General features: G+C 40.4%; 3 protein-coding genes across 7 annotated transcripts; all 3 read left to right on the forward strand.

Annotated features, from left to right (window-relative positions):
* Positions 1 to 1,113: 1,113 nt before the first annotated feature.
* map7d2a (MAP7 domain containing 2a) lies at positions 1,114 to 11,233 on the forward strand. Its single transcript, XM_026328827.1, has 17 exons — positions 1,114 to 1,212; positions 2,827 to 2,919; positions 3,380 to 3,475; positions 3,590 to 3,667; positions 4,069 to 4,232; positions 4,489 to 4,585; positions 5,236 to 5,325; positions 6,755 to 6,861; positions 6,944 to 7,059; positions 7,204 to 7,586; positions 7,682 to 7,829; positions 7,942 to 8,122; positions 8,262 to 8,360; positions 8,513 to 8,563; positions 8,769 to 8,808; positions 10,023 to 10,701; positions 10,809 to 11,233. Exons 1-17 carry the CDS (start codon positions 1,176 to 1,178, stop codon positions 11,065 to 11,067), a joined length of 2,718 nt encoding a protein of 905 aa, XP_026184612.1. The 5' UTR covers positions 1,114 to 1,175; the 3' UTR covers positions 11,068 to 11,233.
* Positions 11,234 to 13,498: 2,265 nt separating this feature from the next.
* LOC113142684 (serine/arginine repetitive matrix protein 1) lies at positions 13,499 to 22,091 on the forward strand. 2 transcript variants are annotated; one of them, XM_026327820.1, is made up of 10 exons: positions 13,499 to 13,596; positions 15,176 to 15,237; positions 15,381 to 16,100; positions 16,413 to 17,042; positions 19,894 to 20,012; positions 20,174 to 20,285; positions 20,674 to 20,746; positions 20,983 to 21,054; positions 21,152 to 21,298; positions 21,494 to 22,091. In XM_026327820.1, the coding sequence occupies exons 2-9, from the start codon at positions 15,197 to 15,199 to the stop codon at positions 21,290 to 21,292; spliced, it is 1,908 nt and encodes a 635-aa protein (XP_026183605.1). In that variant the 5' UTR covers positions 13,499 to 13,596; positions 15,176 to 15,196; the 3' UTR covers positions 21,293 to 21,298; positions 21,494 to 22,091. The 2 variants fall into 2 exon arrangements, with proteins under 2 accessions (XP_026183605.1, XP_026183606.1); XM_026327821.1 differs by having other exon boundaries at positions 15,381 to 16,070.
* A 59-nt stretch (positions 22,092 to 22,150) lies between these two features.
* On the forward strand, positions 22,151 to 25,063 carry LOC113142687 (SH3 domain-containing kinase-binding protein 1). 4 transcript variants are annotated; one of them, XM_026327823.1, is made up of 7 exons: positions 22,151 to 22,322; positions 22,703 to 22,792; positions 23,035 to 23,135; positions 23,536 to 23,643; positions 23,742 to 23,956; positions 24,085 to 24,148; positions 24,292 to 25,063. In XM_026327823.1, exons 1-7 carry the CDS (start codon positions 22,265 to 22,267, stop codon positions 24,328 to 24,330), a joined length of 675 nt encoding a protein of 224 aa, XP_026183608.1. In that variant the 5' UTR covers positions 22,151 to 22,264; the 3' UTR covers positions 24,331 to 25,063. The 4 variants fall into 4 exon arrangements, with proteins under 4 accessions (XP_026183608.1, XP_026183609.1, XP_026183611.1 ...); XM_026327824.1 differs by having other exon boundaries at positions 23,035 to 23,087; XM_026327826.1 differs by lacking the exon at positions 22,703 to 22,792.
* Positions 25,064 to 25,071: the final 8 nt, after the last annotated feature.

Below are 25,071 nucleotides of genomic sequence, written 5' to 3' on the forward strand. Positions count from 1 at the left end.
CCATTGTGCAGCACGGTGGATTAGTGGTTAGCACTGTTGCCTCACAGCAAGAATGATTTTGGTTCGAAACACAACAGGGACCTTTCTGTGTGGAGTTTGCATGTTCTCCTTGTGCTTGTGTGGGTTTTCTCCAGGTACTCTGGTTTCCTCCCACAGTCCAAAAACATGTATGTCAGGTTGATTGGTGACTCTAAATTGCCCATAGGAGTGAGTGTGAGTGTGTGAGGTTGTTTGTCTCTATGTGGCCCTGTGATGGACCTGGTGACCTGTCCAGGGTGTACCCCTGTCTTTCACCCAAAGAGAGCTGGGATAGGCTCCTGCAGATCCCTGTGACCCTAAATAGGTATAAGTGCTTAGGCCCATAGATGATGGATGGATGGTCTACATTTTATTGGGCTATAATAAGATATGAAGGCGACTCTAACATTTAGGGTTTTTCTTTTATAAAACATTGTAAAATAGGCTGCTTGTGGCAGGTTGTTCTGCCAACAATGCAGAGTAACCAGAGGTCACCCAGCCATGACCAATGGAAAGTTATTTATTTATTTATTTATTTTTCCTGTTGTCAGATAGGCTACTGTATTTTATTAGCCTAACTGAATTTAAAACATGTGGCCTAATCTTGATGGTATAGCTATAGGGTCATGTGTTGATGAACAGACATAACGTTAGTGTGAGAGGTTAGATCTGCTGTGTCAAACACAAGTAGGCCTATTTCTTTTTTCATTTACAGTGCTTTCCCATTGTTCTTACAACACACACACACACACGCACCCAAAATATTAATATCAAGTCTGCCAAATTAGGTTTGGACCCCGGTGAGCTGTGTGCCGAGAGGGAAATGTCTGTGTTAACATCGGGGAGGGCTTACGCAGCGACGCACGGTGGGGTCGGTATAGTAAATTCGATTGTGTGCGCATCATCTCCGCTTCGGCCCCAGCATCACTCTCCTCCATCCAGCACTAGACTCTCCCGTCCAGCCGCTCATCTCCACCTTTCATAATGACCTTCAGACTGTGTGGATGAATGGTGTCGTGTTGTTACCGTCCGCTGTGACTGCGCTCATTGCTGCTGTGGAGAGAAAGGGATACCTCTGCTGCGCTGGCACCACCGCAGAGAGTTTAGGGTGAAAGCGCGTCCATACATTTGGCTGCATTTTGCATGTGACACCTACCATGGCGAAAACAGGCACATCATCCAGCGCAATAACAGGTAAGATAACGATGTTAGGTTTGTTAGGTTGCTGTGATGCTATCTGACTCCGTGTTGTTGTGTTTGCGCCGTGATTTAAGCAGACTCATGAATGACGCAACTGACATCCCTGCTGCTTTATGTGGATGATGATGAGCCGGCTTCACGGTGTCTATTCATTAAAAATAACTACTAGTTGGTTTAATTAAACGCCACATGGGAAAAAAATACAAAAATACATTTTATTTCTTCTAAAATCAAACCAAATCACCAGGCCTGATTGGGTTTTTATCAACAGAAAGTGAACAAAACAAAACCGAGGAGCCTCTTTGTGTGTTTTTATCTCCTACCACTGAGACCGTAATTTTTTTCATATTTAAATATCATCGTTACAGATTTAAGGGGTCACTTAAGAGCAAATTCAGGGTCTGTGGCCTTTTTTTTTTGTGATGACGCGACTCGATCGGATACAAAGGTTGAAATGGGTGGAGAGAGGAAGAGCGGCTGATGCCTTTGACACAGGAGGGACACATGGATTATAGGCCTGCTGCAGAATTTCAAGAGCATCAAACCACTGTATGATGACTTTCTGGGTCGTTTTCTCTGTGGAGAAGAATAATCTTTGTGTTCACCCTCCACACCCTAAAAGAAGGAAAATATCCCTGCTGCTTAATAATCATATTTCATTGAGAACATGACAAAACAGAACATTTATTTTGTACATCTATATCTGTTCAGGACAGGAATAACACAAAGCTTGAGCCATAAAACCTACAGTAAATACACCCTGAAGCATTAGAGATAAACTACCATGTGGGTACTGAAGAAAATCAATAAAATGTTATCATGGAAAATGACAAATGTTACAAGTTAAGCTTAGTAAATGAGTACAGTTATATGTTTAATTAAGTCAGCTGAGCATAAAAGTTTAGGTCAAGTGCACAAAGCAGCAGCTCTCCTGTCTGCCAAACCACATTTAAGGAGGAGTCAGTGTTTTCTGCCAGATTTAAATGCACAATAAAAGCCCCAGCTGAAAAAAAAGAGAAAAAGATAATTCACTTGATCAACTAAAGCAACTAACTGCCTGTGTTGGCACTTTAGTCTGCAATGCACATATTGATTCAGTGGATTTGTAGAATTAAACTTTTTTTATTCTGTAACTCACATGGCAGTCAGAGAGATGCTCTGTCCAACTGTGTTCAGATTTTGATGTAGTTATTTTGGGACCATTGTCATCCTTTTATATCCATGTTACATAACAGATTAATCTAACATTTATTTTGTTTAATTTGTTTATTCAAGACATTTGCTTGAATCTATCTACTTCATATTAGTATAAAACAATGTTTCCAATTTATAATTTTATATTAATTCCTATTTTGGTGTCTGCTTGTTATTACCTCAGCATAAAATATGTGATGTGTCATTCTCATCTGTGATTTGTGAACACTAATACACACACATCTTCCACACACACACACACACACACACACACACAGACACAGGCGCTCTGATTGAGGTTTTTGGTGTGGCTACCAGCAAAGCTTTCACATTCCCTTTATTTACAGTTGTTGTGATGTGGCAGTAAGAGCTTTTGTATTAAAATTGCGTGTTTCCTTTTGTTTTGTGCTTTAGGAGAAAAGATGGCCTCACCCTCCATCACTCTGCTTCCTGACAAGAAATCACCAACAAATGGTCACAGCTCTCCAGCCCGAACTGGAAAAACTAGTGAGTAATCCTCTTCGAGCTTCTGTCACATAATTCACACTTTCCTTCCAAGTCAGTGGATCTGGGTGAAAACTACATTCTACACAGTGATTTGGATTTTTTCACAATTACCAGAGAACCAATTTAGGAAATATGTTTCAGGGCTGTTATCAGTGAAGGCAGGAGCTGCTTAGAGCAGCAGCATAAGCTCTTTAACAATAATCAAAACCGACATTCAGCATGTGTGCAGTGACTGTAACATCAAGGGCAGTCTGCTGCATATTGCTGCAGTTTTGCCCTTGGCTTGGGGCGACAGCACTTGGCATTTCGCAACACCATGCATTTAATACAGAGCTGAAGCATTGTTTCCCTCTGCTGGTAACAGTGCAGCACTGCAGCTCAACACTGTGGCACTGATGTTAACACCTCTTTAAAGCAAAAAGTGAGTGTGCCCTCTCTCCACCTGTCATGTTTACTCCAGCTCCATCTAACACAGAGAAGAAGACACACATTAACGGACACTCGTCCCCTTCACACTTGGCAGCAAACCTGAGTAACAATCATGCAGGTAAACAAAGTAAGTCCCACTGTCTCTGCTACTGTTAAATGCTTTTACTCTCTCCTTTAATCTGTTTAATTTGATTGCGCTGCCACTGCCTTTTTGATTCAGTGATGGCTTCATTCGTTTCAGTTCTGGAGGGTTACATGAAGACAGACGACAGGATGCGATTAGCCAAAGAGAGACGCGAGGAGAGGGAGAGAAGCCTGGGTAGGTGATTTTTTTGGCACAGGGACAAATACATTGGCTGATATATACACAACATAACATGACACTGCTCTCTCTGCAGTTTAATTGGCTATGGATGGGGCTGTGCTGGCCAGTAGAGGATTCATTTTGAGTTCACTGAGTTACTGATACAATGAGCTTTGTCAGAGAATGTGACAGTGACAGAGAGAAGTTCACAAAAGTAGGTCTCAGACTTACAGCTAATCCTGCAGCCAGTTTTGATGATGACAAGGGTTTCTTCAGATTTAGTTTGTAAATGTTCACGTACAAAAAAAATGCATTTGCTTAATAGAGATTATATTGTTTATTTAAAAGCCAACAGCAACAATATTATTATATTTTGTTGGGAACATACAGCAGAAATGTGCCCTGTCTCTTCTCAGCGGCCAGGGAGCAGCTGATCAGGGAAAAGGAGCGCAGAGCTCAGCTGCAGTATGAACGAACAGTGGAGGAACGCTGGAGGAGGCTGGAGGAGCAGAGGCAGAAAGAAGAGCTCCGCAGAGCTGCAGTGGAGGAGAAGAGGAGGCAGCAGCTCGAGGAGGAGAGGGTCAGCTAAAATATCTTTTCTCTTGTCTGTGTAAGATTGCAGGAATCACTGCAATTCTCATTTTAGATTTTAACTGATGTAGCCTGCTGTAAGTTCTTCAGAACATATACTATATTACAAAATCTTCACATGATCAAAAATATGTATTATTATTATGCAAAAACACTAAAACACACTTTGGATTGTGACATATTGTACAGTGTGAAGTACAAACAAAGCCAGCGGTAAATAAAAGTTGATTTTCTGTTGTGTTCAGGAGCGGCTAGAGGCTCTGATGAAACGCTCGCTTGAGCGAAGCCTTCAGCTGGAGCAGAGGACCAAACGCTGGAGCAGGGGCTGCACTATAGGAGCAGGTAAGGACAGAGACTATAAATGCACACAAAGGTTGTACTGCATACAAGAAGCATGGTGATAAAGACAGGTGTGAATCATCTACAACATCAGGACACTGAAGGATTTTTTTCTTTAGCATTTTTTGTATTTCTGTGAGATACCATTATACAAAGAGTATGTGGTTGTGTGTGTGTGTATACTGCAGGTGTGTGTGTGTTAAACAGTGCTTTTTTTTCTTGGTCTGATCATTGTCATCAACTTGGCTGCTGATATACGCATGAACAAAAATGTGTTTTTGGTTTCCCATAGAGACAGGTCTAAGTTACATATCTGCACTGGTGTCTATGTAACACTAAACTACATGATAAACTTCTGTGGATGATTGAAATAATGGAAATGTCAAAATAAAAGCACATTGATGCCTACAGTTTTTTTTTTCCCTTTCTTTTTTTTTTGGTAGCAGCACTGGTGTTAGTGACAACCACAAATCTTCAAAAACTAAACATAGTGACTTTTAATGAGCCCAAAAACCGGTTGGTTGCATTACATCACCACACCCCTGCTGGTATGATAACTGTCATTCAGGTCTCTACAGCTGGATGAGGAATTGCTCAGATAAACTATTCATAATGCTCTGTCTGCTCTACTCTGCTCCGCCCGCTGCCTATAGGTGACAGTGAGAATACCCCACTCCCTTTCTCTGCTGCCTCCGTCTTTTCCCATGGCATTGCTTGCCCCCTTCCTGCTGTCAGCGAATCTGGTAAAGTGAAGCGCCCCTCCCCCCCTTCCTCTTCCAAATATACCTGCCTTCCTGTCCTTGCAAGAGTTACCTTGTCTGTGTTGGTTTGCCTTTGGGCAGGTTCAAAGTTCAACCTAAACCAAAAGCAAACATGTTCTCCTGTGATGCATGTATGTTAAGATGCTCCGCTGTTAAACGTTTAAGTGCAAATGACAAACCTTTGCAAAGTAATATGTGTGTATTCCAGACTTCATTGTTTGCTGTGTTTGTACTTTGTTGTACTTTCCTCATTATTATTAGGGTTATTTAAAAAAAAAAGACAATAGTGTCAATACAGACTTCAGAAAAAAGGCGACATCATGCAGGAAAGAAGATAAGAAAATGCACTAAATGCAGCCATTTCAGAAACTAGAAATATGTTTGTGTCCGTTAAATGCATCCCCCTCAGTCTAGTATGCTCATGTATGTTTTAGTAAACACTTTCTTTCATTACGTGTAACTCTCTTTTAAATTTCCCCTCAAATCAACTTCTAAATGAGTTGCCACAGATTAGTAACCGCTCACTAATTACAAACAAGCTTAAGGACCAGGCTTGAAAATCTCAGTAATGTCCAACATAAGTGGTGTTATCGTCACAATTTGTCACCGTGTTAGCATCTGTTTTGATGACCTGGGACATGGGTTTCAGAAGGAAAGCAGCTAAGCGGCGCTGACTCTGAGTCCCTGGAGCAAATGGTTTTGGAGCTTAATCGCTCATGACCTAGAATAGAAGCATGTGCACTAAAATAGATGCAGAGACGGTCATCAGATGGCTTCGCTCTTTAGAGAATACACTTTACAGATGATGACAGATGGATGAGAAGTTATAAGAGGTGGCAAGGACAGTGCTCCTAGTGTTGTACGATGTGTATCATGTTTAGGGTCTTTGCTTTTCTGATTGTGAGTCTATGTCTGTTTTTATTTGCTGTCAGTGCTTTGGGTTTAAGCAACAAGAGAAATGCTGCTATTGGATTTGAGACTTCTTGTAATTGTAGCCACCATGATGGCATGTGTGTGCTTGCATCATGCTGCACAGTAGCATACAGACCAAGAGATTCATTTCTAAAAATGACAAACAGTGGTGCCAGTTATTTCAGACGGATGGCTGAATCAGTCATACTGGTACTTAAAGACAAGCATGTGTTCGATGTCCTACCCTGCACAGTCAGGCGAAATCTTACAACGAAAATTCAATGACCTTTTTTTTGGCAGAATCACAAGAAGATCTCTTTTTGAATTTGTTGATTTTCTACTTTTGATCTGATGAATGAGTCTGTAAACTTCAGCTGAAAGCAGCACACACTGTCCAGAAAACTCCCCTCTCCCCTCCCCCCCCGCTGTATTACTCTCACTCTGCCACTTGTAATTTGGCATCATTTAACTGACAAGCATCATGTTTGTCACCATGTAGCGCCCTGCAGCCCTCACAGGTCACCTTTCCGTGGCTCGCTGAACCCCGGAGATCACAACAAAGCTGCACTTCAAGGAGGCTCTCAGTCCACTCCTAATACACCCAAGGTCAGACCTCACACATCATCCTATGCTGCACTTTGACATGCTCACATAACACCTATTTAATGCTTTAAACCACTGTTCACAGAAAGAGCGGCTGCGTAGAGAAAGAGGAACTGCAACTCCTGGTTATGGATCTCCTATTAGAAGAGCTGAATCCCCTGCTGGCAGCAACAGGCACTTGGCTTCCCCAACAACATCCAAGTAAGATTTGTTAGCTGTTGATTTGAATGGTGGGCAGAATTGGCTGACAGCTTGGACCATTACATTGTTTGCACAGCACTTTATAAAATTTCTTTCTTGTCATGAAACAGTTAATTCTGAAGCCAAATAACTCTGTCTCTGCAGGCTGGTATCTAAGATGCGGGCCCAGTCTCCTTGCAATGCACATCAGTACCATCACTCTCCCACAAGACATCGTTCAAATCTGACAAGTGATGACAAGAAACCAGAAGATAAGACGGTGGCAAAACACGATGAACAATCCAAAACTGAGACCGCAGTGAAAAAGAATGTCTGTATCAACCCATCTTCACAAACCGATAAGAATGTGGACAATGTTGAAAACGCGAAAACAAGATCATCTAAGGATGAAGCTTTTGATAAACATCTTAAAAGTGACACATCTGAAAAGAATCAGTCCCCTGAAAGAAAGACCGACATGTCTCCCAAAGTGGATTCCTCAGAGAAGAGGATGCAGAGCAATGTTCTGGATGGAGACAAGAAAAAAGGTGGACTTTGTGAAAGGGTATTTGTTACTTTACTCAACATTTAATTTTAGCACATTTGGATCGTTTTTTAAACCAGTCTTTTCTGTGTTTGACAGAATCGGCATCGTGCACGTCCACGGGGAAGGTGGCAGCTGGCACAACAAACGCAGAGGAGGCCGCCAGGTTGCTGGCAGAGCGTAGGCGTCAGGCTCGAGCTCAGAAAGAACTGGAGGAGAAAAAACGGGAACAAGTGGAAGAGGAAAGGTGAGTTTGAATTAAAGCAGCATTAAACAAAATGTCAGATCCTTAATTTGAATTATTTAATTAATTAATTATTTAATTAATTAAGTAACAAGTGTCTACCCCTGCTAATTAGACTAAAGGAAGAGCAGCTACAGAAGCAACGCGCACAGGAACAGCGTCAGCAGGAGGCGAAGACTCAACAAAGAAATGAAAAGGGGAAAAATGACGACGAGGCTAAAAGGCTGAAACAGGAAGAAGACAAACGAAAGAAGGACGAGCAAGAAAAGGAGCTACAGACCCAGTTAGAGAAAGAGGTTGGAGAACATTATAAATTGTTGCAGTTGTTTTGCCATGTATTGCATTTTTTTTATGCATTTCAAATCAGTATTTGTGTAAAGGAAATTTTGTCTTACATTTTTCGGTTACAAACCAATTTCATATTGATCATAACAGAGAGAAAAGGCCAGGGCTGAAGAGGATGCAGAGCGTCAGCGGCAAGACAGAGAACTACAGACGCAACATGAAGAGGAGGAGAGGCAACTGAGAAAAAAGGTTACTTTTAAACAGAAAAAAAATCTGTAAACTGTAAAATGAAAGTCCAAGCACTCATGGCATGTCATGGCATGTTGAATATTGCACTTGAAATCTTTTAAACTCTGGATTTCTACTTCACGTGGTGATCAAATGTTGATGTATATTTGCAGAGAATCGAGGAGATAATGAAGAGAACTAGGAAAGGTGAAGCTGATTTGAAGGTACTGTAAGAGACGCCTTCTGTGCTCATACAGTAGACCTGCTGCCTTTAAGCGCCCGCTGATCAAGATGCTTTTTTTCCACTTTAATTTATTAAATCTTTGAATTTCTGTTATCTTCATTAAATTCTTTTGTTGGTGATACTTTGGTTTTGCGTCCTGATTACCACAATGTTGACTTGATCATCTCTGTTCTGCACTGAATCAGAAGGAGGAACAGGTGGAGACGAAATCCGTCTCACCACCAGGTCAGTGTGTTATTTGGTCACCCTGCAAATACTTAAGTTTGCTTGCTGTTTGTGCTTACCCCACCCCTCACTGTACGCCTTGCAGCTGTAAAGATGCAAACAGGGCATGTTGGGTTTATGAGATGATTCATTTATTAGCCTGTTGTGAGCATGCACAGCAGTAATTGAAATTTTTATGAGTTGGCTTGTGTGAAATCTCAAAAGAGACACCTGCCAATATTTTCTTATTATTGTCTTATGTTATAAAACGTCTTATGTAGTAATTCTGATGCTTTGGCTTTGGCTAATCAGAAGACAGAACAATGATCCTTGTCTACATCAGCTTAAAGGTACAGTGTGTAAAATGTGACAGCTTTAGTTGCATCTAGTGGTGAGATTTCAGAACGCAAACTTCTGAGTACCCTTCAGATCCCACCCCGTATTTCCAGGCATGAGAGAGTGTGATTTCCCTGTCTAGAGCCTGTGTTTGGTTTGTCCATTCTGAACTACTGTAGAAACATGGCGCCACAATATGGCTGCCTCCGTGAAAGGAGACCTGCTCCCTATGTAGATATACAACGCTCATTATAAGATTTAGAAAATGCACCAGTTGCTATTTTCCAGTGATTAAACACTAATAACAATATATTTATAAATACTATATTCCATGTCTCCTAATAGATAATTCTAAATATTACACATTGAACCTTTAAGTTGGTTAAGCAAAATTATATGTTGTTTCATTCTGGTGCTTTGCAGCTTTGCTTCAAAAAGCATTTGGTGGGGGGTAAACAGTACTGTATTTTCTGGAATATGGAGCTGCAGCCAAGGACTTAACACTAGGTAATGATAGGGTGCCTTTCACTGTAGAGCAGTACCATGGGAGCTGACTGTAAAATTAGCTGCTCTTGAAAATGCCCTTGTGAAGATTTATTCAGGACTCTTACAGGGACTGCTCTGTAGAGTGTGAGCTACCACTTTATTTGAACCGTCCAGTGTTAATACTCTATTCATTTGGATTTTATAAGTGAGCCAGTGTCAGTATTTATTGTCAATATTGTCCAATAGTATTGGCAGATCAAATGGACATTCACTGCCACTGTCAGCAGGAATAGGCTGCAACTGAGTCTGGACTTTGGGCAAATTAACAGTTTCTTCTATTTTAACTCAAGTGATTGTTAACTGAACAGTCCAAATAAAGTGAAGCCCACTTTGATGTTTTTTATTTTCCACAGGGGATGTTAAGACTGTTCAAGCTAAAGCTCAGGTGAATGAGCAAGCATCCAAATATGTTGAGTTTGAGGTTAAAGAGCAGGTCACAGTCCAGGTCAAAACAAAGGATCGTCGCCTGGTAAAGAAGGAAGCAGCAGCAGCAACAGCCCAAATGGATGATCAGAAGAGTATGCAAGTTAAAAGCAATACTCATCAATTGACAGTATCACACGGCAGTCCTGACAAGAGATCAGACACCAAACAAACTAGCGAAGACCACAGTAGCCAAGTTAACAAAGAAGGGAAAGCCTGTGTTCTTAAAAAACAGGGAAAACAGATGGAAAGTAATGTAAGCAAGCAGTGCAGAGCAAATGTTAGCGCTACAGACCAAACACATAATGAGCCAATAAAGCTGACAGCAGATGCCAAAGCCAACCAAAAGCAAGGCGGTGTGATGAATGGAGCAGTGGAGGGGGAAGGAAGTGCCTTGAAAAGTAGCCATCTAACTGTTGAGGTAAGCAAACAGAGCCTGCATATGTCAGCAGCTGAGGGAAAGGCTAAAGGAGGGTCTCAGGTGGAGGTTGTAAAACCCACAGTGGCACCTCTGCCAGTGGGTCACCTGTCACCACCAATCATCAAGCTGGAGCCACTCGATGTGCAGGGAAAAGGGTCTTGTGATGATGTGGAATCCATGGAGGTCAGGTGAGTTATCAGGTAACCCTGTGTATTTAGATTTGAAATAGCAGCAAGTATATATACATATATATATATGCTTATTATTATTATATTCTTATTATTACTATTTCCAGCCCAGCATCAAAGGAGGAACTCATTTCACTCCCAGAGTTTTCACCAGTCAACGAAATCCAGCACAGCAGCATGAGTAACAGTCGTGCTCTTGAAGATCTATTGGACCTGACAGGCAGTGTCACCTGCCCCAAACTGTCCTCCGAAGGCAGCGTAGGCGACTGCAATAAGAACCTCATTGAGGGTGTTGTTAGCCCTATGTCAGACTCAAAACTCATTGCGATGCCACCTCCATCCTCAAATAAACTTTGCATCCAGTAGGCCATAAACCTGTCTCTTCCTCATCCTCTCTCGCTTGCCTTCCCTCTGTCTCTCTCCTTCCCCCACACAGACATACACTCACAGGATGTCATATTTTGAATATGTGTCCCTGTGTTGTTACTGTATTTATGGGAATAGAGCCATAGAGATTGAGTTAAAAAATGTAAACCTGAAATATAAACTTCTCTTATATTCTAATAACAAAGATTTTGATTATTCTGCAGGTCCTGTGAGGATGAAAGTGTACGTGCAAGGTGAGCACATGTAAAAAGAGATTCAGCGAGAGAAGTCAGTCCCATTAGAGGAGTAATAAAACCTGCTCAAAGCACTGATTTGTACCTCTGCCTTTCCCACTTGTCTTCTTCAGCCTTTAAATCAAATTCAGTGTGTTGTTGAGAAAGGCATGACTATTTAATTATCTAATTTTTAAATTTCAAAAATATTCTTTCTAGGTAATGTTAACTGTGCATGCACTGAAGATCAGTTTAGCTGGAATTTAATGGCTTGATCTGGCAAACTAAAATCCAGCAGGACTCTTCAGGATGTTGCTGCAGTCCTAACCTAGTGAGGTTCTTTTCTTTTTTTTTTTCTTTTCTGACTGCACGTGAGTGAGAAAGAAGAATCCAAAGCTCTCAACCTGAATGATATTGCACAACATTAAAAAAACTATCATGGTATAAAGACAAATATATGACAAATTATTATATATTTGTTGGAAACTAGTGAAATTCATTACCTTGCACATGTTTGTTTTTTTTTTTTGCAAGTATGCAGTGGCTGCATTCATAAAATCTATCCAAGGGGCTTTTTGTGCAATGATTCCTTGTCAGCAGGAAATCTTTGCTATACAAAGGCTAATTTATTAAACAAATAGTGATATATATAGAGATTCCAACTGTAGATATATGGCTATTTGCTTCAAAGTTTACTGGGGAAGGAATGTTTGTTTCATAATCAGATTGTTAGTGAGCCATGTAGCTATACGGATGTTGTTTGCTGCTAAGGTTTTTGTCCTTCCATCATGTTGCGCTCTGTAATCCTGTATAGGAACTATCCAGTGGGCTCCTTTAACTTTGTAAGCTATTCATAATATGACTAAGAATTACAAGTGATCATTTTCTGTGTCATGTCTAAATGTAATTTTAGTAGAGATGCCTTTTTGGGAGGACTGATCAATTTCTTTATTTATGTGCTGAAACATTTTACAGTCTTCTGGCTGTGCATTCTTTCTGTGTGGCCATTGGGATTGTTGTGTGTGTGCCCTGTAATACTTGAACTTTGATTTGAAAAGCATAATATCTTGATATCTTAATATATGATGCAAAGCCTGGTAAGAGTTTTTGAACTGTCATATGTGAAGTAATCATGTATTAACATTCAGTATTCATTTATTTATTCAGTATAAAGTTAGACTTTGCTGTGTATTCAAACAAATGTTTGCTAAAACTGGTTTTAAAAGGGACTGATTGTAAGGAAGAACAGATTAGTAAAAATGAATTATATTCAGCCACATCAGAAAGTATTCAAGTTTGCTCATACTCCTACTTCATCATAGTCAGCTTAAGGCTATAAATGAATTAGATTAGTTATTGTAGACATTGTGCATGGTAGCATGGTCATAATAATGTTATCTAAAACAATAAAATATAAAACTGGAAACTCCATGTTCTTGTTTGCATGTCAGTGTGTGTTTGTGTTAAGCAAATAACGGGTAAATGTTGGTCACATCTGTATCACAAAAATGAAGAAAGCACTTCACCAAATTTATGAAGAATTTCAGACTGATGCATGACAAATTAATCTCTGGAGTGTGGAGAGTACATTTCACCACCGCATTAAGGGAGGATTAATTGCTGTGTTTTTGTGTTACACTGCATATGATTTATCTAGGAGTGCCTAATAAACCGGGCAAACTGGATGCAGATTAAAGAGGAAAGTCAACAGTGGAGACTGGCTGGCCTTGCAACACTCAGTAGACATGTAGTTCATATCCAGACGCCATAGGTGGCGCTTTAGTTTGGTTGTCGCTGTTTTGAAGGACGACAAGTAAGAAACAAAAGTTATATTTAAGAAAGAGAGACCCTAAAGGAGCAACTCAGAAGCCAGGGACTAGGAGAATTCATTATTAAACACATACATAGCAGTAGAATTAACAATTTTAATATTTACTACTTTACCTTAGAGAAACTAATATAATATATATAGTCGTTGTTTTATTATGTGTTAATGTGTGAAGTCCACACTCCAGCATGGTAGGTAGCGGTAATACACCCTCAAGATTAGAACTGGATGCACTAACCTCAATACAGTAGCATATAATAATATAGGAGTGTTATTATATTAGTGGGGGAGGACTGTCCTAACAGAATAGAGAAGCATGGGGTGGTGTAATATCGATAAAGACATTAGGTGGCAGTAATGCAACTTGAGGATGCCAAACTGCCGTAAAACACCAAAGAGGAAGAAGACGAGCAAGAGCAGCTGAACTGTGTCGCACGTAGCTTTCATGTAATCGACGGTTGGGTATTGGTAAGTAGATATCAAAAACATTGGCTTGTACGTATTGGTAATCGACGTTTCTGTTTTCTGTATTTTTGTGTAACTTGTCAGATGACTCACAGTGTGAATGCTTGTTTTTCTGAGCGCGTCCAGCGCCGTTACAAATGAGCGACATGCACAATCTAGCGGAGCTAAGCTAACTGGTTTTTATCGAGCTAGCTAGCTAACTCGATAAGGCTGCTAATGCTAACAGCTAGCTGCATTCCTCTGTTTGTGTTGCTAAATATAACCCAGACCGAAACATTAAGGTGGTGTGTGAACATTAACACTACTGAAATGCTGACTGATCCACTGTAGGATTTAGTTTCACCGCTGAGAGCATATAAGTAATGACCGATTGGTGTTGTTTTCTCCGCCGCTTGCGAATATCTAGTTCCAAAAATGGAAGCGCGATCCGGCCTGATCCTAAACCAGGATTTAGGGATCAAGGCTGAAACTGAATCAGCGGCCACTTAGAAAGACACACCACAAAACAGCACACCAAACACGTTTTAGTCAGTGTTTCGTCAAATTTAGATGACATCGTGTTAACGAAAAATGTGCCTTAAAACGATTGGATTATCTGGCGTTAGTAGATCCGTGATCGGGAAACTTCGGCTAATCTGAGTTAAATTTGAAATCACAACCCGAGAGTGAACCTCTTTGTCTCTTTGTTTGGCCTGTGCTTTCTATGTTGTTTTCAAATAACTAAACACATAATCAGTGTAACTAATGTTTCCAGGGAACTTTAACCAACCAGTTAATTAACGCGGTGAGAGAGGTTTTTGGTTAGGTGGCAAAATTGATACAAGAGTTACACAATGCTGAGGACAGGAACACTCCCAGTTTTTGTTTCTGGTGCTACGAGAGAAAGGGGGAAAAAAGACTTAGTTCTAAAAAGTCTTGAATACTATATTAAACAACAACTAGAATCTGAACCGGACATCACTTTTAGTAAAGAAGAAGAGATGGCAATGTTGTCTCTTTTACTACTGATTAGATTAAGACTGTCTGAAACTTCATCTCTGATATTCTGTTTATGATTTAAAATACACATGTTGTAATGGCTAATGTATGTTATAATTTTATTATAGTAATTTTATTGTAAAACGATTTTTTCCTTTTCACTTTATTCACATTTTCACATGAATATTTAAAATTGGTAATTTAAATATGAGACATTTTGAAAACCGTATCACATGTACTTTGTGTAAATGTTGACCAGTACACCTTTTTATACATTTTTTTTTAACTTTCTTCTTAGATTTAACTAATTTTTTAAGTAACTTTTATCTAACTAATCAACCAGATCATCTAAAATATGAGTGAGATAAAGAGAACAAGAAATAGAAGGTGAGTAATAGAAACATACTGAAATTAATACAGGCTTTACTTGGTACTTATTTTGATGGGTTACTTAGAAAGCATAGAACTGTTTCAGACTGTAAGGAGCTTATAGAGTCAGGGAAACTGTGGTTAGCTTTAGGAATCTGACATTATATATTCTGAGGGCTGTGAAACTTAGTATGGTCTCTCTTTTTTTTTTCTTTTTTCTTTTTTAAATCCATAGATTACTCATTCACTTCCAGAGATGGTTCGACCACATTTTGGACCACCACGTCCAAAGCCCAGGTAATGTCTTTTTGTAATGTAAGAGGTGTACACCCATATACAAGTTTTTGTTGTGTGTATTAATGGTGACTTAAGATCAATGAGAATATGATCAAATCTGCATTGTGTGTTGTAAACCATGTCTGTTTTTCTTGTCCTATCAGACCATATGGAGATGGTCATGGCAGTGGGCCAAGTGAAGGAAATTACAACCCGAACTCCAAAAGCCGAAGAGATGGCCAGGGCTACCCAGGAAAGCCCCCTTTTAACTGGAAAGAGTCCCGAGGTAGAGGACGACCCCCAGTTGTCAAAAGAGTACCTTTGATGGGAGAGCAAAAGGAGCCACGTTTCAATCACTGGAGATCCCCGAATCATGATTCATTTCATTCATACCCTCCCAAAATGGAACCACACCACAGTCTGAGGAGGCCTTCCCCATCTCGGCCAAACTGCCCCCCCCATGTCCACCATCAGTCATCCTCTCGCAGTCCAGCACAGGGATCCCCGAGTCAAAGGGGCCCACCTTTTCATGGCCACCCCTCAAGTCACAGGTCACCCTCTCCACGACATTTTCGCAACCATCCACCTGACAGGAGGCCGGGTTCAGCGCCACCCTACCAGGGGTCTTTCAGGGGACCCAGAAGGCAGTCAGGTTTTCCCCATCAGGAGCAGCGCAGTCGAGACCCTCGTGGGAATTACAATCCTAGAGAAAGGCCCTATGAGCAGTCAGGTCATGGCATGAAGCGCTGGAACGAGACAGGACAATTTGCTCCCTCCCACAATGGGCAACATGGGCCCTCAGGGTCACACAGGAGTCCCAGAGAGATGCATGGGAGAAGCTCGTTTCCACAGAGGTATCGGAGTGAAGCAAGAATCCCACCTGGGTAAAATTATTAAAGAGGAGGCCTGAAGCTGGCTCAGTCTTCCCAGTCAAAGTGGTTGTAATGATTACCTCTACTCTGCCCCAGCTCGTAGTTATAGAGGGGGTTAATGGGGGTCTGATGTATATGTGGTTTCACTTGCCATTGAGAGGAGTGTAATTGCTCTTTGAAAATTTACTTCTCCTACCTGTTTCATTCTATAATGGCATTATGAAGGGGCTGCATTAAGATAAGAGTTTAAAGTTCCACCTCCCACTTAACATGGCAATGGATCTGTCATTGTAATGATTTGTCTATTGTTTGATGGATATACAGGTGGCCATCTGAGCAAGACTCCAGGCGGCAGCGTGGTCCAGTGGAGAGGCAGGGCAGCAGATCCCAGAGTAGAGAAAGGGCACAAGATGTCCCTCACCTGCCCCCTTACAGATCACCCCCATGGAAAGGAGGTCCATCACCTTCATCCTACCAGAGGAGCCCTCAAGAGAGGCAGATGGCAGGACCCCGCAAGAGGAGGATATCAGACAGCAGCATGCCCTCAGCCCCTGAGATGGATTATGGCAATCCAAAACACCCCAGGAGAGAGAGACCTCAGCTTCTCAATATGCCCAGACAATTTAGTGGTAAACCAATGTCTCTAAGGGAAAAAAGTCAACTTGTTAAGAACAGGCAAATCAGAGCTGAGTCTCTCATGAGACTCAGAATACCTCCATCTGTAAAACCCAGGCCTCGCCTGGGCGATTCTGCCACACGGGGAAATATCAACTCTGTTCTTGCTATCAGGAAGAAACGTTTCCAGACAAATGCAGTTCCTCTGAAAAAGCTGGAACCCAAGAGGGCAAAACCTGAACAGTCACCCCCCAGAGAAGAAGAAAATGTCAAGTCCTCAAGAGACTGTGATACAGGCAAAGAGCAGGTGGAGTCTCGCCGGTCCTTGAACACACACAGGTATGGTATTTTCCTTCTAGCACTGTTCGCAGGGGCTTGATGATGATTAGGAGGTCAAGAAAGAGTGTCTCTATGTGAAGGGGTGCCAGCTGTGGACAATGGAGATATCGTGATGAGCTATATGTGCAGCAATGGTTCAGTTGATGAAAAGCCACAACAGATTACAAATGCCTCCCAGTCTGCAAAGTGCATACATTTTGAAATATCTTCCTATCAAGTATGCTGAAGAGAAAGTGCCATGTTTGTGCTCCAGTTACAGAGCCTGTCATTAAAGCCAGCCTGTTTTGAAACCTGACAAAAATTTAAAAAATCTTGAGGAGTGTGGAAAAAAGTTAGTTGATCTGTTGAAGGAGGCCCCAGTTTCGGTCTTAAGCTTGAAAGAAGTGCTCTTCAGCATGTTATGAAGATCGCTTCATCTACCCTAGCAAACAAAAGCAAATTGAAGCAGAAGTTACAACATGTAGTGTGTAACAGTATATCTGTGTATGCAAAATGAGGATACGGAGAGGACTGCATTTAACATGACCTGAACTGAAATCGCCATACTGCCTCTCTTAATTATTGGCAACATACATGGAGCCAATAACACATGGACCTTGTGACAAAAAAAAAAAATGCATCAAATGGATGTCCAATGTTAAATGGCATTGACCACAGAATTACAAGTCGTATGACGATTGTTCAAGGAATTCCAAAACCTAAGCCAGACCTGAGCTGAGCTGTTTTGCTTCAAATATAACCACAATGCCAAGATGGAAGACAGTGATTACCGCTGTGACAACAGAAGTCATAAAACAAGGAAGAGGAATTTCAGTTGCTGATGGACATTACTAGCCACCATCAATTAGATGACAAAATGCAACTGCATTCATTTTCACTCATAAAATGCAAAGTTTGATATTTCTGACATTTCAGAAATATAATTACATTAATTATGCAAATCATTGCTATTACATTGTCAACAATGTAATAGTTTTTTTTTATAAAGTTCTAAAGTTGTTACACATGACTTAATTACATAAAACCCAATTAAAGCCCAAAGCAAAGACCATATTTAACTAATAGAGCGTGTCAGTTATTAGTTAAAGAAATTCATAAGACCTGTGTGTACGTATGAGTTATACACTTAAAGTAATTCCCAATTTGTGCTGCACAGAAGTGTTGAAATCATATTCTTGAAGTGTACAAATTTCATTTAAGTGAGAAGGATGGGCTTGTCAGTCAAATACAAAAATCAGCAACACCTGCAGTATGAGAACTTGTGGACAGTGCTGTGCCGTCCCCATTCAGAATTACCAGAAGAAATGGGTCACAGATGACTTATTTGCACAGTGCTTCTAAGGGCTGGAGTTTTTTGCTACTCTGCAGTCATAAGAGCTTAAAGAGGGATTCAGGCACAAGTATTAACATCAAAACTGGAGAAGTAACTTGAACTGTTTACACCTTGGATAATCACATGACACTTCTATTTTAATTCTGTCAGTGTGTGCAATGAAATGGCCTTGGTTTGTCATTGTAAATTGCTGGAAGAAGAGGGCAGAGAATACACTAAAATCACACTAAAAAGAACAACGCACGAGTGACAAAAGATGGACAAAGTGAAGTGGACAAAACTCCTGCTTGAAATTGCATTGGGATCGAAGCAAGATCAGCCTGGTCTTTTCTAGTACCACAGTGTTATGTTCTTAAGTGAATGCATTTGGGTTAGACCCACAGATCAGCATGTGCTGTGGTCAGTTCCTGTGTCTAATCTGATGTGTGGCCTAAAGCTATTAATCAGAAATTCACATCCTCAGCAAAATCATAATTTTCATTAACCACATGACAAAGCTGATGCAGTCGAAGTTGATGGCGCCGCAACATTGTAATCCAAACCTGCCTGTCCACCTGCAAACATACTGCCTAGCGTGATGGACAAAGCATGCACTAAAGCAATTGTTGGTGCTTTATCATATTGTAACCTAAAAATTCTACATGAAGAGGAAAGCAGAACACTGCTAGCTCCTTGGCTATATTTTTACTGCACAGTCTTTATAAAATTCCTGCCTTTTCCTAAATCAACCCCAATGCCCCAAATTTTGAGAAGCATAACATGAGAGAGCAATACAAGTCTCATTGTGGACGCTGCAAAGCCTTTAGCAAGTTGCCTTGAAATCTGGACTCAGCTAACACTGGAGCATCTCTTAAAATCACTGCAGCTGTGGAGAAGAAGCTGATAAAACCCCCAGTCTGGATGTATTTAGCCATTCACTTCAGATCTACAGATGCCTTCAAGATTGACATTTCCATCTCCTCTCCTGATTTCTGTCTTCCACAAACCCTGGGATGCTGAAAATGTTTGAAGACAACAACAAGGAACAAGTAGGAATGAGCAGACGATAAAACCTTCTGAAGTTCAATCTGATAGTGAAAACAAAGGCATTGTCATCATGTGCTACTAAGCAAGGGATGATAGAAGATTTGGTGATGCGATCTAGACCGATATCTTCAGAATGATCTAACAATCACACAGAGAGAGAGAGCTCAGATTGATTCAGGGTACAAAAATAGGAGTAAAGAAGCATGGACATTCCATGGCTTTTGTAAGTACCCATGTGTGATGTATGGCTTTATGATCATTTGCCTGCCTGCAAAACAGTGCTGTTCATTACTGGTTTAAATTGCATTTCTTCTAAGAGCTGACAGGTTAATTTTGTTTTTCTTACTCAGTTTGTTTCTTAAAATGCTGTGATAACTTGAATAATTGTTAATCTTTCCAGGCCATATTTAAGAAGCTTCTGCACTGATGTAAGATGATGTGTGAATGCTGGTGCTGGAGTCTTTAACACTGCTCCCACACATCTCTCCACAGATCTTCTCCTATAGAGAAACGTGACCTTGTTGTTTTGTCCCACTGGCCTCCTGGACCAAGTTCTTCCACCAAGGATGGCTCACCACCTCCAAAGGATCACAGCCCAAAGTCAAAGACTGGTAAGCAAAGTTTAATTTAGTGAGCAAAGTAAGCAAAGTTTAGTTTTATGATCTCAAGTGTTATAAAGGCAATCCAGTGCCAGGATGTATGTAAAGGCATTTTACACACATTTTTACCTTTATGGTCTTTAGCTTTAAGGTAATGTTTTCCATGTTTTCAGAACACAGTTCTGATTCAGACTCCACACCAAACACCCGGACCTCAAAGACAAACAATTCCAGATCATCACCTGAGGACAAAAAGCGGGGACATTTGGACAGGAGGACATTTAGGTATATTTCATATAATTCCAGTGTTTGAAACAAGATCTTAGTTCACCAAGGGTCCGGTGTTTCTCAAAATGTGACCCACCTGCCCTCAACCTTTATCATGCTGGTACAAATCACCATTTGGATGGGCACAACACAGCATTGCATTTTCAGATGCTTGTATGGGAAACCTTTCTGTCCGTAGCTTGTTCTATATAATCAGTAACATAAAACATTTAAGGATATTGTTATTTCAGGATATATAAAATGGTAGTTGTATGGCTGATTTTGAGGGCACAAAATAAATTTATTGGCACGCTTTGAATCTCCTTTTCAACAAAAACAATTGACTGCAGAGGTATATATATATATATATATTTCTTCTGTTCATGTTTTGTTTATTATTTTGCAGGCCATTTAATTTGATGCACGACAACCAGAGAACCGGGAGGCCATTCAGGAGACCAGGACCAGGACCCATGCAGGTGAGCAAAACATTTGTCGCATATGACTGCACAGCATGACCCTCAGTATAGGATAACTCACTAAAGAGTCACATTTATAAACTCAGATATGATAATAAATGGATGTTATTTGGCTTCTAATTGGAGCTGTACACAATCTTTATAGTGTTTTTAACTTTTAAAGTATATCAGCTGGCTTGTTTATAGTTGAAATAAAAAATAGGTGTAATTAAAGCCTTTACTCTTGTGTTTTGCAGGGACCAAGATTCACTGGTGGTCCAAGGAAGACAGGCCCTGAACTGTCTGGAAATGTTAGACGACCACTCATGGTGTGCATACAATCTTTGTGGATCACTTGTTTCTTATGGGAGATGTTATTGACTGTGCTTTCTTAATTAAAATCGTAATTTCTTGTGTTTTTCTAAGGAGAGCTTAGTGCCGCGTCCCATCCCATCCAGGCCAGTGTTCAGAAAAAGTCACAGTATTATGTCCAAATACCGCAACATGAGAGTGATGCGACAGCGCGCACCATACAGTCGAGGTCCCAACCAACAACGCTGGTGGTAACCTCTGGTAAGTTCTGACCATGTGTGGTTGTGAAGGGGCAGCATGTGCCGTGTGCAGTGTGTTCTTCAAACAGTGTGAACTAGCTGTGTAGTTGCAAATGTCATATACTCACTGTAAATTATTCTGGACTTGTCATGGTAGACAGTCTCTAAATTACTTATCAAGTAAACTCATGAGTTTCACTTTTGTATCTCAACACAGGTCCTACAGTTGGCAGGTTTAACACTGGAAAATGTGGGAGACACTAATGTTTTTTGGCTGGGTGGACTGCACAAATCCTGCGCTCCATACAACCCAACCTGCCTGTATATTGTGGAAGTGTTGCTTATATATATATTTTTTTTTTCCTCTATGTGTGTTTCTGTTGCATCTTTAAATACTGCAGGACTTCAGGACGTTTGTAACATATGCCATCATATTTTGCTGTGCTGCTTATGCCACTGTGTATATGATGATTTGGGAGTAGCTGCTTGAGATCTTGGCTGACTTTGTTTTACTTAAATATTTTAACCCTTTTTTGTTGTTTACCAGTAACATTTCTTTTTTCTTTTTTTTTTTTTTTTTTTTTTTTAAATTTCAGCAAGTCCAGCATTTTATTTAATATCTACCTATCATGTGAGGTCAAGAGTGTCGTGAAACAGTGGCTTTTTGACTGACTCTTAGCTACTACTTGTAAAACTTGTATAATCACTTGTTCAGTTTGTTTCAGACTTAAAATAAAATGGGATTTAACAAACTCTGTTAGTTGTTTCATTGTAAAATGGAACTGAGATTTCATAATAAATGCAGATGATCACTCTTTCTGCCTTTCCTTTGTTCGGTCCTGTATAAACACCAGCTCTAGTTCAGTCTGTTAAACACAACTCTCGCCCTCCCCCAGTGATATTTGTGAGGGGAGTGGTGCTAAACTTAGCCCTGACAGTACCACTCCTCATCACAACATACTCCGCACACCACACCGGGTTACAATGGATGGAGTCGAGTTACCACAGATGCTGCTGTATCTCAATGTTGACGCTGACAAAACAAGGTGAGTGTATGCACCAGGTCCTTTACAGCCACTGATAATAATTTAGCAGTTGGTTTTTGTCTGTTCACTAATGTCTGAACCTGCCACTGCTCCTTTTTGTGTGTGGGGTCGAGCATGTGTCGCACATTTGTTTGCTGTTGTGGCATGAGAGAAACAGCTGCCTGTCTAGCACCCAAATTTGGTTCTCCACACTTTTATATAGAATGTCCAAACTTAAGTTGCTGTTATATTATCAAGAGCACAGGTAATGGTTAAACAAATGTAATGACCATTTTTAAAAATCATTTCACTTTCTTAAAGGTATAGCATGATGTGAGACTGTGCCGACTGGTTTTTGTTGATACTTGCTTCACTGACTTGCTGCAATCTGTCATTTGTAGATGTAGATTTAAAGACTGCAGGTTTTTGTCTGTCTACAATTGTATTCCTCTCTGTCATGATGGGCAACTATAGTTCAGCCCTCATTCCTGGTAAGCCTTGCAACTGCTGCTGTTACATCAGTTACATTAGTTTTAAAAAAGCAAAAAAACTAGCATGGTTGAATGCTGTATGTTTTAACAGTTAAGTATTATTACACGCTTTGTAATCACACACAGGACAAGATGTAGATTTATTACTATAAAATGCCCTAGATTCTCTGTAGTCAATGGTTTAAATAAGATCTGGATATTGCAATGTGTGTTTTAACATTTATTCTCCGATTCTCTTAAAGACACTGAAGAGTTTGTTTCAATTGTGTCAATGGCGGAGAAGCTGAATGAGCAGGTAGCTCGTGCTGCAGATGAGAGTTTACAGGCAGAGCTTCAGACTCTGGGAAGTATACATTTTTAATAATAATTATCTGAAAGCCAAGTTATACTATTCATTTAAGTACTACTGTCATAACTTGACTCCCTGTATGAAAGGAGAGAGTGTTGTGACTGTTTGTGTACCAACTGCCCTTGGGATAAATTTAACTTTTCTGCACCGCCTCAGACACACAGCCACACACAGCAGCAGTAGATATCTACTTTCATGCCTTACTTAAAAAGAGGTTAAAAGCCACTGAATAAATATGAGCTAAATATTTTACTACAAGAATTTGTTACCTACTTTAAGACCAGTTCACAGGTCACTAAAAGCCAGACCATTTGTTTTCATGAATACAGTGTGTGAAGTGTCCTTTACATGCCATTATACTTAACAGACGTCTCAAACTAGACTTAACTTACAGGTAACACTGATGGAACAGGAAAGGAAAGAAAACCAGAGTGAAGAGCTGGATTCTTTAGCACTTCAAGGAAACTCTGAGGAACCAAATCAAAATGGATCTGCTCAGCCTGTAAGTGTGAAAGAAACGCACACACTTTTTAAAATCTAAATAATCATTTCAGATTTTTGTTGTGCTTTCAGCCGGTAACGTTGGATTGTTCTTCACAGGAAGTAGCACCCAAAAGTGTGCCCACGCAGTCCTTCTCCTCTCTGCTACCAAAGGCGCTCTCTGCTGTGCTCCACCCATCGCTGCCCCCGGGCCTCGGCTCCAGCACCCACACAAACGCAAGTCAAGTGAAACACACGTCACCGAACCTGGAACAACTGCAGATGGAGCTGAGGGACCTGAGGGACCAGTTTGAACAGATGAAGAGTCAGCACAAGTATGGCTTTGTTACTGTAATCTCTGCTCAGGTTATTTTGCCAGCCTCAGCCTGGCTGGTGTGTGACACCGCCATCGCTGCAGCACTGTTTTCCTGTTGCACTAACCTGACAATATTTTGTGTTCCAGCAAAGAAATTAAGCTACTGATGAATGAACTAGATGAGGAGAAGAGGATTCGCTTGACTTTACAGGTATGACATGAAGAAACAATGAGTAACAGATTTCTGTGTATTATCATTCACCTTTTTAAACTGGGGAAAACCACTTTAAGCTGAGAACAATAGAAACAACATCTGTGCACCTTCTTGATATTGTTTCTGTTGTTTTATTTTAGATGGAGATTCAGCGTATGAAGAAGCACATGGCTAAATGAGTGCAGTAGAGAACCTGACAAAAGCACATTTTAAAGGTCCTGCTGTGCAGCCATCTGATAAAGACTGTTTTTATCCTTGCAGCTTTTTGATGAAAAAAAGCTTCTCGCTTTTTTTTTTTTTAACAAATGGTTGTTGTTGGTTATTTAATTTACTTTTTTGTTAGACTGCTGAAGGGGCTTATTGCTGAAAGTGCACAGAGGAAACACAGCAGAGACTGATAAGATGAAAAAACTGTACAATGTCACACTGAGTATCAGTTGAGCACACCCTCGAAATAAGCAGGTGTTGTACTTTCTGGCATCTTTAGCATCCTGTGTAAAAATTTTCCATTTCCTTTGGGAATCCAGACTTGGAATGACTGGTGGGTGTAGGGCTGACTATGTGCTGGAGAGATCATCACTATTAAATAGGTTATCAATAATATTTCTCTTATCCAACTGCATGAAAGCAATCTGACAGTGAAACAGGCCGAGAGGAGGATAACGTCTGCTCTGTAACTTGTTATAACATAACATGATGCTGAGAAGCAAACATGAAGCTCTGATCATGTTTTAGGTGAAGATATTTTTGATTGTACAAAAATAATATTGTCCAAGCTGACAGTTAATCTGATTATTGATTGTTAATGTGTGGGAGCAATGTGAATTAATTGAAGACTCTGGAGATAGAAATTGTAGAGTTGTTTATTATTAATGGTTGAGGAATAACAAGAAAATAAATTTATAAAATAAATATACAGT

Source organism: Mastacembelus armatus, chromosome 14 (assembly GCF_900324485.2).
Source record: "Mastacembelus armatus chromosome 14, fMasArm1.2, whole genome shotgun sequence".
Taxonomy (NCBI): Eukaryota; Metazoa; Chordata; class Actinopteri; order Synbranchiformes; family Mastacembelidae; genus Mastacembelus; species Mastacembelus armatus.